Raw genomic sequence first — 14,237 nt, 5'->3', positions numbered from 1 at the left:
GAAATGATTTACTATTTCAATATGATATTTCCTCAGTACATAATTAGTATGTAAAGGAAGGTGCATCCTCACCCGTAAGAGATACACTGAAGTATTTCAGTCTACTTAGTATAATCTCTATATTATTTTGTATGGTCTCACTTTCTATATGCGCAGCTGATATTTGTCGGAGTTTGCGTGATTCGATGAATGGATTGTATGTTGTCTACTTCCATTGGTTGCGCAATACCGGTACGCATGAAGATGTAACACGGCGACGGGCTTGGACGTGAAGATGGCTGATTTCGAGTTAGAAACCGGGAAAGTTTCGTCGTTTTCCAAGCTGGGTCTGCATGAATGGCTTTCAAAGCAATGTCAGGCTGTGGGAATAAAGCGACCTACTCCTATTCAGCATAACTGCATCCCTCCAATATTAAAAGGTAGTTTCTAGAGTGGTATTAAATGGGGACATGTGCTATTTGTGTAGTCCCACACGATTGTTCTCGGGGTTGTGAGACGACAGCGCAGTATTACATTTTATATATAGACGCCTAATTATAATGCCCTAAGATCGAGATCTACGTTTGTTCAAGTACGTTTGTTCAAGTACGTTTGTTCCAGTACGTTTGTTAGGCCTACATGATTTGTTTGTGTAAAAGTTATAAGTGTAAGGCATGTGCTAGGACTAGGAGCACATTATAATCCGTAGCATGATACTTAAATTATTGGAAGCCGTTATTGACCTTATGAGTATGATGAATGTGCAGTGCTTGTGATTCTGGTAAGTTGAAGAAGTCACGGATGCCTATAGTATTGAGAAATAAATTTACATTTGTGTCTATGCTGCGTGTACAGTACCTGTCGTTTGTTTTCTGTCTGTATTTGTGTGGTCTTGTGCGATCTAGGAATTGCATTTCTTATCCAACTTCAATTCAACTTGCCGCACATGCACGGCGCGGTGCCACTAGAGTAAAATATCCCGTTTGCAGCAGTTTAAGCATTGCTAAGGGTTTTCCAACTTGTAAACAAATCAGGCAAATTATTTTCAACCATTTCATATATCATAGATAAGATAATTCATTAACGCAATTGTTTTCATAAAAGAAATTTACCATTGACCAACGCAGTTTTCATGATTTACCAGGGCAAAACCCGGCACAATTTTCGCCGATAAGGGCGATATGCGACGTCGTATTTCTGCTTGCGGCACGATGTGCAATCCCTATGCAACACGCGCGTGCTCCGCGATCTTTAGCTGAACGCCTTCACATGTCTCGCGAACATTGCGTAAGCGCCAATTCCCATTGCGAAAGCACGTGAAAATAGCGGGCGCACATGCATTGGCCGCAAACAAGATCGCAATTCTGGCGGTGTTGTTGATGTCTTTCTCGTGTTTTTCTCATTTTTTTTCGATGGTAACATCCACTTTCCGAAAAAAATGGCGGCCCACATCGGCTCGCGAAAGTTCTATTTTACGTGAGGATATGTTTTCAAAATCCATGAACATCGAGAAAACGACAAAAAACCCAGTTTCTTGGACCATTGTTTCTTAACTGTTATGTTAAGAAGTACCGAAAATTTCATTTTGGATGCGATATGTTGTCATTTAGGTGAGAAAATTTCACTTTCGTCAGAGATGGTGCCCATTTTATCGGTTGGTTTTTGTTGATTGCTAGTGTGTTAGTATATGTGTAGTGTGCATGTAACAGTGCAGTGCTGTGTTTAGCGGTATATTACCGTGTATGTTGTACCTGCCGCGAACAGCTGCACGGCCGCATACTGCCGCAGTTACTCTAGTCATTTTGTAAATTTTTTTTTTTTCCCCTCCGGTTAAATTTACTTCAAAGTCAAAGAGTTGTCACATAATATTAGACTGCTAACTTCAGTTTCAGATTGTGCAGGCATCGTAGGCCGCAATTACTCGCAAAGAGTGAGTTACTTGTTGAAATAATCCCAAACTGCAGCTCTGTTGAAGCTATACCGGGATGAACAATCCCTGCTGTGTGTCAACAAGGGTGCAGAACGGTGCCATATAATCGTAATCCACATATTTACAATAATAGTGGTTGAACCTGTGCAAGTAAAAATAAGGTTGGCTCCTTACAGAACATTGGAACCAGAAGAAGGCTGCATTGTGTTGATATGTCGGATTGCAGCCTCTCTGAATTCTGTTGGGTTGGTGAGTTGAACAGCTGCGCCTGGGCTGGCTGGCTGTTCCACAGTCTTGTTGCTCTTGGGAATAGTGAAAACTTGTAGGAATCAATGGTTGCTTTGGGTACTGTGTACTTGAGTTGGTGGTCATGTCTTCCAATATAAGTTGCAGGTGTGATGATTTGTGGGTATGGGATGCAAACCAGTTGATGATGAATTTTATGGAATAAGACACACTGCGCGAGAAGTCGATGGTTGTGAAGGTTGTGCCATTCTAGGGCAGAAACTAGGGCCGAGGAAGATGTTGTTTTACTATAGTCCCCATGCACGAACTGGGCCGCTGCTTTCTGGACTAGTTCAAGTGAATTTATGGCTGTAACAGTGTGTGGGTTCCATGCTTCGGCTGCGTATTCCACTTGTGGGTACACTAATGCAGCATAAGCTCTGGTCTTGACCTCCATAGATAGAGCATGGTGACAGTGTTCGTCGGATGAGACCCAGAGTATGACTTGCTTTGTGTCTGATAATCAGACGGTGCGTATTCCATCTCAGATCTGGTGTCACCGCAACTCCTAAGTATTTGTACTCAGTGGGCCTTGGTATTACATCGTTGTGTAGTCTGTAATTGAAGATGCTTGGGGAGCGTTTGCGGGTGATCGACAGAACACCGCATTTCTTTACATTGAAGTTCGTTTGTTCAGTTGTTTTGAGTGACGATGTGAAAGTCAACGTCCATATAAATGCTTCCTGGTGAGCGATTCGATTTGGTTCAAATTTATATGAGTGATGGGAAATAAGCTAAAAAGTATATCCTGAGATTTCATTTTGATGCACTTTGGTTCAGTAGAATTTGAAATATCTACATGGATACAAAAGTACATTAGCTCCTAATTGTCCTTGCTTGGCCTTGCAATTGAACCAAAGTCCAACAAACTGTTGTCTGATGAGCGCAGAGTCAGAGACTGTGACTGTAAGTGTGATTCATGCTGCCACTCCGAGTCCTTGAGTTCCATTGGTTCATTTTTATCTATCATGAATTAATTTATGGTAATTCAGGGTATGAAAATGAGTAGGCCTTCTAGGTCCCCTTCAGGATCTTGCCCATCCAAGTAAGAACCCAACTATATAAACTTTCAGAGAATATTTGCATTTGTTATTCATTTGCTATCTGCCTGTGTATTAACTCCTTCTAGACATGGACAGGGAATGTACTCCCGCTTGTCATAGTCCAAAAATACCTCTATAAATACCAGTAATGGCAATGGTAGGCCTATTGGGTAATCAGCAGAATGTATGCACAAAGTCAAAATGAGATCCATCACCTTTTGTAAGGCAATCAACTTTCTTCTACCGATAGTCTTCTGTAAACAACAAGTCAGTGACTGATACTTGTCTGTGTTTTGGTGTTGATTTTGTATGCTTGTGTCTCAATGTTTATAGACTACCCCAGGGAGCAAATGAGGCCAAAACCATTGACACATTTATGTCCCAGGCCTCGGCCCAGGAGTAGTTATGAATCACTTTGTTCATACTCCCTCCATGTATACAACAGGTAGTGACTGCATTGGGTGCGCCAAGACAGGAAGTGGAAAGACAGCAGCGTTTGCCCTCCCCATTCTTCAGAAACTGAGTGAGGATCCCTACAGTGTGTTTGCCCTAATCATAACCCCGACAAGGTGAGACAGTACTTAGTAACATTCCCCATGCAAGCATGCCAGTGGCAGATATTCATATCAAGAGTCATAAATCAAGACTTATGAAGATTTCATTAAAAAAAGACTTTGCCATATTCTAACCCAAAAAGTTTTAAACCTGTATTTATTGCATTCAATGTACCTTTCTCAAGAAATTATAAATGACAGATCCTTGTTGTGGTGGAACAATAAATGGCATTGGTAAATAAACAAAGTGAAAGTAAAGAAAATAACACAGGATTTTGAAGGACAGTTGCACACTTTCACAATACCAAAATTGTTTATCCTTCACTAGAGTGTTGCATATCAATGTGTTAGTGAATCATAGTTGAATGTCAGTCCAGATATTGCAACTTCCTTGTTAAGTTATGATTTCCTTGTAATTCGAAGTTGTGTTGTGTTAATATTCCCAAGGGAACTTGCCATCCAGATAGCTGAGCAATTTCGGGTACTGGGAAAGCCCATTGGACTCCGAGTGAGCGTCATAATTGGTGGCCTAGGTAAGTTGATGCCTTGGAATCAAACAGAACACGAGGGAGAAGAGACCAGATGGGCAATTTCCTCTTTTGTGTTGCTTTTAATAGATTATCATTCAGATCATTAAATCAGAAGCCTAGTCATTTAATAATTTTCCTGTACTGGCTAGTCAGATTGAGTGAATGATAAATAGACTTGGATGTAGACAAACTGATTACAAGTTCTAATTGATCATGCGCTGTTTGTCTACTTACTTTATGCTGTGTCTATTACTCATATTGGATGTAGGATTTCTTATAAAATTTTGTATTTATTTGCAGATTTAGAGCAACTAGCATTTAAAGGACATGCCTTGCTACCTCATATACAATTGTGATTCTTTTCCTTGTGTGTTTGTGTGTGTGGTTTTAGACATGGTGCAGCAGGGTCTTGAGCTGTCAAAGAAGCCTCATGTTGTCATAGCAACACCAGGGCGTCTGGCTGACCACATCAAGAGCTCGGACACATTTGACTTTCAAGCAATCACATTTCTGGTGAGATTGAATCAAGACCAACATTGATTTTCAGTCTTAAAAAGCCTATAGCAATCTGGATAAACTTGAAAAAAAAGATACTTAGAAGCATTTATCATCAGTGAGTTCTTACATTTTCATGCATTTATCACTTCCTTACATGAATTTAGGATGTTGAATTGATGCTTTTTAGTTACAGTTTGTATTTTTTAGTTGTAATCAACCAAGAGCATCCAGGGTCTTATAAACATTACTCCTTTCTCAGTACCCTGAAAGTATTTCATATGCTACTGCTTTTATTTTAAAATTATAGGTCTCTTTCATATTGTTGAGTTTTTTATGTTCATTGTTGGCAGTCTTGTATAATCTCTTTTATGATATTGAATTTTCTGGTAGAAAGCATCAAAATATGCTGTGCAAATTGAAGATAAAGACCAATTTTTATTTCAATTATTTTCCCAATATCCAAACTGTCTGTGAACAGGTTTTGATATATTGATATATTTATGCGATTCTTATATACCGCTTATGCACACATATATGCAAGGTTTACCATGTGTAAACAGTACTCAGTTCTGCAACCAATAAGAATACAAACGTCCAATTCATAGTGTGTCACAAGGTATGTGAGACAATTTGGTGATGTAATATGTCTTATCAAAAATGTGTGCAACACAGGTCCTGGATGAGGCCGATAGGTTACTGGAGGGAAACTTTGGCCCCGACCTTGAGGTCATCTTCGACTTTCTCCCGGCCAAGAGGCAGACGCTGCTCTTCAGTGCCACCATCACAGACACTATGAAGGAGCTGCAGAAGATGTCCATGAACAAGCCTTTCTTCTGGCACTCCAAGGCACCGTGAGTACATTGCATTGGGGTTATTTTGATGGCATTGATCTTGGCAAAGACATCGATGCATGGTTTCCATGCTTGTCTTGTATGTCAATAGTAACGGATGGTAAGATATGTTTTGAGTCGGTCAAAAACCTTCAAGCTTGTGATTAGATTTGCTTCTGTATATAATTGGAATGATTTTGGAATGCTTTGCCTAGAAGGCATCATTATAGATATTTTGTTAGAATACAAATGACCTAAAACTGTATGCTGTTTGAGTAAATTTCTCAGATTTTTACTGATCTCTTGCCATTACTACAAAACCAAAACACAGCCTTTTCTCTGTAGCAAGGTTTTGTTGGTTATTCATTTATTTATTTATCTATGTATGTATCTTGTATGTATGTATGTATCTATTTATGTATTTATGTATGTATTTTTTAAGATGATAAAGTAATCTTGTGTGAGGATGATTCATGTAGAATTCACTTTGGACCTCTTCCCCCTTCCCCCTTTGCAGACAAGCTACTGTAGAGCAGCTGGATCAGAGGTATGTGCTGATGCCAGCACAAGTGAAAGATGCGTATCTGATGTACGTAGTCAACGATTTCACGGAGAAGCACAAGGACCATTCCGTCATCATATTCACCAGCACATGCAAGTGAGTTCTGCCATAGCCTATCCTCTCACCAGCAAGGCATGAGCTCTGTAGTTCTAGGGAATGATTGTAGTAATGTCAGAAAACGAGAATATATCCCTTCTCTATATATCTTGGTTGTGTTGCACAAAGATGGACCTACACGTTCGTTTTTTATATACATGCTGTATCTTGTTTGTGTTGCACAGAGATGGACCTACGCATTTGTTATGAAGGTATGTCCAATTGCTCAATTTGAAGTGCCTAATGGTCCCAATTAGAAGTGTCAGCTATTTGTCTCTGTATTGATGAGAGCTACAAAGACACTGCTAATGAGAGCACCTATCCAACAAATCATCATTAACAAGCCTCTATTATGTGTGTATGTGAGGTTTTTTTTTGTGATTCCCCGATTAGAATTTGTATTCCTGTTATCTGTCTGTATGACTGATTTAGTTGCTTTAATGCCATATGTGGAAATAGATTCCATTCAATACTTCCTAAAGCTTTTTGAAGTCGTATATTAAGACTCTGATCAGTTTATCACTGCTGTGAGGCTGTAATGCCAAACTGAGCTAAAATGCCTTCATGCATTCATAGGGTTGAGTGATCATGAAGCAAAATGAGCATTGAGGGAAGTTTTCAGGATCATGATTCATGGTACAGACGTGTTGAATCAAGTGTAGTTGTTTTCATTGAATATTTGAGAGTTTTATCTGTCCCTTTTGAATTTTTCTGACAGTTTTGTGCATGTGTAAGTACTTTTTGTACATAGCTGTACATATACAATTTGTATAATAATGTATATGTCTATGCATATGTTTGCATGTTTATTTGTTGATTATCTATAGATTGTTTATTAGTTATTCATGTTCATTCATGTAATATATTTTTCATTGCTTTCCAGGTACTGCCATGTACTGTCCATCATGCTGAGGAATCTAGGTATGCCATGTGTCACACTCCATTCACTTGTCAAACAGGTAAGAATACTGTTTACTTATTGCCTTAAAATGTGATGTATACATGTATGTTTAATGACCTGAGCTATTGATTAGTGGCCAGTTGCCTGTATGTGGGCTTACAGAGATGATTTGCTGTAGATAAGAAGTTACATATCCTTATATGATGCAACAGATTCATTGTATCATAGTTTTTATATAGAAACTTGTCCAAATGAATTTTTAAATCTTGATCAAGCAATTTAAGAAGTTCAGCCTTCTTGAATGTGTGTGGTGACTGAATTTCCTGTTAAGGCAGTTACTTTATTATTTATAAATATCTATTTATTTATTTATTTATTTAGATTTTTATTTATTTATTTACTTAAATTTTTGTTTTTATTAATTCATTTAAACTTTTATTTATTTATTTAAATTTTTGTTTTTATTAATTTATTTAAACTTTTATTTATTTATTTATTTACATTTTTATTTTCATTTATTTATTTAATTACATTTTTATTTTTATTTATTTATTTATATTTATTTTTATATTTATTTAAATTTTTATTTATTTATTTATGTGTTTGTTTTAAAGGTCTGTCTGTTGTTTTTATCACCTCACTGAAATTATTGTCAGTGCCAGTATGAGGGTGCGTTTGAGCGCTCTCCTAAAGCGAACTGTACCATACCGTACCCGCCCCAGAGGAGCGCTCGAACGCTCCTAAAGTGTACCGTACCGTACTGTACCGAGCCAAAAGTGGACCACTTCCCGATGTGCTCCAAAAGCGCACCAAAGCGTACCAAAAGTTCGTTGGAAAGCATGTGCGTATCATGCGCGTACGTCACAATGCAAAGATATCATTCTCTTTGTTCGGGATAGCTGTAAGTAGGTCAAGCGCAAGGTGAATGACATTCTTGCTGTAAACAAGCGTGACCTTTTCTAAAAACAGCTCGTGAGGTACGCTTTCTCAACAGAGCGCTCGAACGCTCCAAAACTGGCACAGTTCGGTACGGTACGCTTTAGTTCAGTTCGCTTTGGTTCGCTTTAGAGCGTTCGAACGCACCCTGAGTCATCAAACAGAATGGAATACCACAGTGTGGTGCAGGCATGGAGAGGTTGAGATGCATCACTGAACAGTATGATTCATGCTGCTGCCAATTTCTGACGTGTGAGGGTGGAATGAACCAGTTCAGTTTCATTCATGTTGTACGTGTAGTCAGATATCAGAATATACTGTATGTCCCCAAAAAAAATTTACAACGGGACCCTCCGCAATGATAACTTTAAAAATAGTGACTCAATCCAAATATAATTTCAGGGTGTGAAACTATAACTTATTACCCATGTCTTGCAGAAAACCCCATCTGATTTGCTTCAGTGGTCAAAGAGAAATGAGGATTTTTGTAGAGCATGTCAGGAATCCCTTCCCTCCAAGTTCTGTCCATTGTGTTCACACATCAATACGCAGTTCCAAGAGCATCCAAGTGCTATTAAAACTTGGAAGAATCACATCCATGACATGCTTCACAACGATTCACATTTCTCTGTGACCACTTAACCAAATTGAATGGGGTTTTCTGCAAAATATAGGTAAGATGTTATATTTTTAGACCCTGAAATAGCATTCAGACAGTTTAATCATATTGGAAGTTATCAATGCAAAAATCTGATTGTAATTTTTTGGGGACATACTGTATGAACTGTGTTCTTGTGTTTGTATAAATATGTTCTACAGAGGACAAGAATAGCGTCGCTGGCCCAGTTTAAATCCAACCACGTGCGAATCTTGGTGGCCACTGACCTGGCCAGCAGGGGCCTGGACATCCCCATGGTGCAGATGGTGGTCAACCACAATGTCCCCACGTCCCCGAAGGACTACATCCACAGGGTTGGCCGTACAGCCAGAGCAGGTCAGAACCCTCTCCTTATTTTTGACCGTTTTCATGTGGTTCCTTTAAATGGCTCCTTCAAACAGTTCCATTTGTTTTGCATTTCATAGCATCTCTACACATGTTCTAACCTTCCCTATCCCTTTCCTGTTCTCTGCATTCTTACATTTAGCACATCCTTCCTATTTAAAGCTTCCTTTTTAGATGTTGTATGCTTCTTTATTTGTGCGTTGATTTGTGTTACCGAGTCTGGTATCTATCAAGCTCTTGGGTGTATGTTACTGTTATCTTAGCCACTTTCTTCTCGTTGGTTTGGTTGCCATTTAAAGTTCTGTTCTGTCCTTGCATTTAGTTTCCATCCTGATTAGCTTCATCATTCATGTTCTTGCTTTTCACCTTTTTGAATCACATTTCTTTTCTTATTTTACATCCTGTGCTTTTATCACTTTCTATGATGATGTCATGGTACTGTTCACTTTTAAAGCTGTTGATTTTGTCTGTTTATCAATAGTTTTATCTTTGTAGGATTTTTGTTATTAAATTTTTCCCTTCATGATCTTATATTCAGTCTTTGATGTAATGATCAAATCCACTCCTTTCGTAAAATTATTTTTCTACTTCATGTCTAACTTTCGCATATCTTCACTTTGCCTCTGTAGTTTTTCAAACACATTGTAGCCAGCTGTCTTTTTGAAAGATTGGCTCGTTTTTCACTTTAAACTCAAACAGTCCAATAGCTGTCACTCAGATGTTAAAAAAAAAGAAAAAAAATGTTTTGAGGTAGTAGTTGTGTCATTGCTGTCATTTTCCTAGCAAATGGACTCTTCTGATATATTCTCTTGGTATATTAATACATCAATATGATGTATGAAAGTTTTCAAATCAAGTAGAATCTCTGAAAGCTGTTTTAAACATCCTTTGCACTGATTTTCTTTCCACTATACTTGATAGAATAATTGGACTCATAGCATCATTTGATTGCAACATACTTTTCACACATTTGTTAGAGCTTCCTGCAAAATGCCTGCAGCAGGATTGATTCTAGAACAGTGTTCATGCTGCACGTCTTTCATTCAAATATGTGTTAGGTTAATGACTTGATTTAATGTGATTCCTTTATCCAGGTCGTGGAGGCATGTCTGTCACCATGGTAACTCAGTTTGATGTCAAATTGGTGCAGGCCATAGAGAAGACAATAAGTAAGTTCACTGTTAACTCCTGCTCTTGAAAAGAAATGTCTTTTGATAATCTTCATGAAAATTAAGTTATGAAAGTTGTGTTGAAATTTTGTGACAATCATATTACTAACTTTAAAAATAAAAAAAAAATGAAAAGAAACAGGTTTCAAGTGCTGAATACATCTGTTCAGGTTGGTGCTGTGGTTTGTTTTGTGATCAATTACATTTTTGCACAAAAAATATAAATACTTTTAGTGAACCTTGCTAGTCCACATGATCCAGAATATGTTTGCATTTACACAGTTGAAGAACATTTTGCCAATTTCTTAAAATTGTATGTGTTCGAAGTGGGCTATGCAGAGGTTTTAAATTGCATACATTTATCTTTCATCACACATGAATTACAATGCTGAAAAATATGTTATTTGTAAAATATGGTGAACTGTTCCATTACAGTGCATTTTCAAATCATATTTTATGTTTAGGATTATGATCATATAATTTATTCCTGCTTTATTGATGCTCAAGCTTCAGTATGCATGAAGTGGCTCCGTGTGTAAATTTGCCTCCCACATACAGACACGAAGCTTACAGAGTACAAGGTAGAGGAGAAGCATGTCTTGCCCATCCTGAATGAAGTAGCACTGGCCAAGAGTCAAGCAGAGATGGTAAGTTTTGGGAGGCTGTAGCCCTCGCTTGCTTGTTCCATTCTTCCTTGGTACTTAGTACAGGTGAACCACATTAAAATGTGCTGTGTAGGACCACTGTAATATCCTTGTTATATTGGGTACCTCATTATATCAGTGGAAAAAAAAGAACAGTAAAGAAAGGGAACCTACAAAACTGCCTTGTTTTATATTAGGTATCCTGCTATACCTGACATCCTTATATGAAACTGAGATTACACTGTATAGGTGCCCTCTAGTGGTACTCTATACATAATTACCCTTTTTCTTATGAGCATTAGGGTTGGCAGAGACTACAAGACTCAAACAGAGCTGTCAAATCTTTATGATTCTGTCGGAAGCTTCCTGAAAACAATTTCTGTTCATGCCTAGCCCCTGACACGGGAATTATTTTCCCATTGAGATGCATATATGACACATGTATGTCCCCTATTACTATGAATCTCCCTGACTTTTTGTAGTGAGTGTTGGCAGCCCTGCATACATTTGAGGAATATCAAATGTCAATTACATGTACGTGTATGTCATATTGGCTTCAATGATTATGTGGACATTCAGTGAGGTTCACCTAGCGACCTGGATTGTATTTAAATTTCACTGGATTCGATGAAAGCAATTGCTTCGCTGTGGTTTGGTGCAAATACAATAGTCACCCTTTGCACACCATTGAGGCTCACTTTGCCATCTGAACTGAATTTAAATTTCAGTTGTTTCAATTAAGTTAATTGTTTCTCTGTGATTTAGTGCAATTGAGCGTGAGAGTGTGAGGTTGACAATGATCACCCTTTGCACATTTACACTAATGCACCAACTTTGTTGAGGATTGGAATGGAATTAGGCATGAAGTCAGTCTTAGCCAAAGAATACAACTCACATGTCTGGGATGTTTGATAAAGGAGTGCAAGTCTTTCTTTGAGGAATATGTTTTTGAATGGTAATGTAACATGGAGAAAATGTTGTATCAGTATAAATAATGATGGATAAAGTGAAATACAATGGGACATATGTTACTGGAAACAACATATTTCTGTGTCACTGACAAATTTATGAATATATGAATTTGTGGCATTGAAATATTAATTGAATAACGGTACCGGTAGTAGTCTAAGGACTCTTCCAGGTACAATTTTCAAACTTTTTCTGGATATGCGCAGTGTAGATATTTTTTTCTTTCCAGTTGCAAAAACTTAGATTTTTTACCTGGTTTGTATTCACACAACACACTTCAATGTATAGCATTTGTTTGCCACAATGTATGTGTTCACGTCTTTCATCCTTGCAGAAATTGGAAGAGCTAGATTTTGGCGAGAGAAAAGCGATCCACAAGAGAAAACAACTCATTCTTGAAGGAAAGGTAAGATGTCAGAGAAGAGTGCTGGAAAAAAGCATGTTGAAAGAAAAATTGTTTAAAAACGTTAATTAACATTGGGAGCTGTGTATTAGATTGTTTAGTAGAATATTATGTGATAAGTAACTAAAATAGTGATATTTGTAACAACATGATTCTGTAATTGATGAACAATTATTTGCCCAGGCAACAGTGTTTGTTTGCTCATAATTCACTTTATATGGTCAGTAATCAGTTTGTATGCTCATGAACATAATATTATGCAGTTTGATCGTATCTCTTTCCAATGTCACTGTTCATTGTAATCCATTCAAATGTTGAGCATCTCTGTCAATTTGCAAAAAAAAAGGAAAAAATTAAAACAAAAACAAAATGATAAAAATGAAGTACCTTACTTTCATTTGTACTGTAATGCCTGCCTAAAACTTTTGCATTAGTCTAAGTGGAGAGTGGGCAACTCTCAAGCAAGCTTTCTGGTTATCAGGGACAACTTTTTTTTTTTTTTTTTTTAAATACAGTTGTGTGTAAAGTATGGATATGCTGCTGAAACAGTCTGTGTATCGGAGAAGCAGTTTCAATCTACATATCTGCATCAAATGAATCATTATGTGATAATATGTCCATGTTTATTTCTCTACCAAATGAAGGACCCAGATGAAGAGGAGAGCCTTGCAGAGTCGAGGAGAAAGAAGCACAGGCCTAGTGGAAAACAGAGCATGATGGAGCACAGACAGAAGGGAAAGAAGAAGATGAAGAAAGTGAAAGCAAGATAGCAGGAGCTAGAATGAGGAGGACAATGATAGTATGCATCAGGGATAAACAGTAGCTATGAAAGACTAGCTGTGGAGTTCCTGTCGTCTGAGATGTGCTCTTGTCCCAAAGGGAATGGAACATGAACTTTGAAACAACATCAAGAGATCACTGAATGTTGTCTGTTTAGTTCAGGAAGGCACAAGCGTGTGTTCCATGAGAACCACGATTGGAACCAGATGCAAGAATTCTGCTTTCTCTGTGCACATGGTCAGGGTTGTGTACCAACACTTACAGTGCTAAATTGCAGCATTAAAACTTGTCTTGGTGAGATCAAGCATGCTAGTTCGGTCATCGATGCTTATAGAAAAAACAGGTGGCAAGAACAGAATTGATGCTATTTTCCCTGTGCCAGTGGATGCGTCATTGCACAATCTAGCTTCACATACACACACATTTTGAAATGTGATAATGGGCACATAGAGAAAAACCTTCTAGATGCAGTAGCTGATGTTTGGCTTGTGACATGGTGAGTGTCTGGAGCTCTGATGTAGTCAATGATGCCAGCCAGATTTAAAGCAGAACTACGTTATTTTAGGGGGAGTTGTTGACATTGGGTAATTTGGAGGATATTTTGGATTCAGTGGCATTACGCTACTGCTACCACATAACATTTCTTGTGTGTTGTCTGCTGCCCACATTCTGTGATGGATTTTGTTCAGATTTAGTATGAAGGGGTATCATGTAAAAATCCATACACTTGGTTAAAGACTGTCAAAGGCAAAAAGGGGAATTTTGCAAGTTGCGCTTGTGTACACATTTTAAGCTATACATGTATTTCAAATGGATTTTCTTTAGATTTGTTTAGAGGTTAGGAGGAATTGGAGAAGACACCTGGAGGTTTTGGTGGCGTTGCCCTCATTGCTCCGTCTTTTTTACAGGCTCCAAGGTAATAATAACCATGTGAATACTTGCAAAAATGCTTAGAGTGAATAAATGCAATAATCTGATTGTTACTTGACGGATTCTGTGTATACTTTGTGCAGATGTGTATACTGTAGTTGGTCTTCAAAGATTCATCTTTCTTTGTTTTGCTGCCCTCTATGTTCCGATATTAACAGGTTGCCAAGTCACATTTCTTGTGTCTGCTCTACCATC

General features: G+C 38.0%; 1 protein-coding gene across 1 annotated transcript; it reads left to right on the top strand.

Moving 5' to 3' along the window:
- The first annotated feature begins 274 nt into the window (after positions 1-274).
- Positions 275-13,149, top strand: LOC139713307 (probable ATP-dependent RNA helicase DDX49). Its single transcript, XM_071625052.1, has 12 exons — positions 275-419; positions 3,683-3,806; positions 4,239-4,324; positions 4,713-4,834; positions 5,492-5,670; positions 6,167-6,307; positions 7,191-7,266; positions 8,964-9,138; positions 10,242-10,316; positions 10,875-10,963; positions 12,264-12,335; positions 12,977-13,149. Exons 1-12 carry the CDS (start codon positions 275-277, stop codon positions 13,100-13,102), a joined length of 1,410 nt encoding a protein of 469 aa, XP_071481153.1. The 3' UTR covers positions 13,103-13,149.
- Positions 13,150-14,237: the final 1,088 nt, after the last annotated feature.

The sequence above is a fragment of the Diadema antillarum genome, unplaced genomic scaffold (assembly GCF_040938485.1).
Source record: "Diadema antillarum isolate AM-2024a unplaced genomic scaffold, OU_Dant_1.0 seq00001947_RagTag, whole genome shotgun sequence".
Lineage (NCBI taxonomy): Eukaryota > Metazoa > Echinodermata > Echinoidea > Diadematoida > Diadematidae > Diadema > Diadema antillarum.
Note: the sequence above shows the minus strand (reverse complement) of the source record. Positions and strands in the feature narration are given on the sequence as shown.

Bases quoted from the DNA above. Each gene is read 5' to 3' on its own strand.
- LOC139713307 (XM_071625052.1), top strand. From the start codon at position 275: ATGGCTGATTTCGAGTTAGAAACCGGGAAAGTTTCGTCGTTTTCCAAG. The intron at 420-3,682 runs GTAGTTTCTAGA...TGTATACAACAG, and splicing joins CATCCCTCCAATATTAAAAG to GTAGTGACTGCATTGGGTGC. The intron at 7,267-8,963 runs GTAAGAATACTG...TATGTTCTACAG, and splicing joins TCCATTCACTTGTCAAACAG to AGGACAAGAATAGCGTCGCT.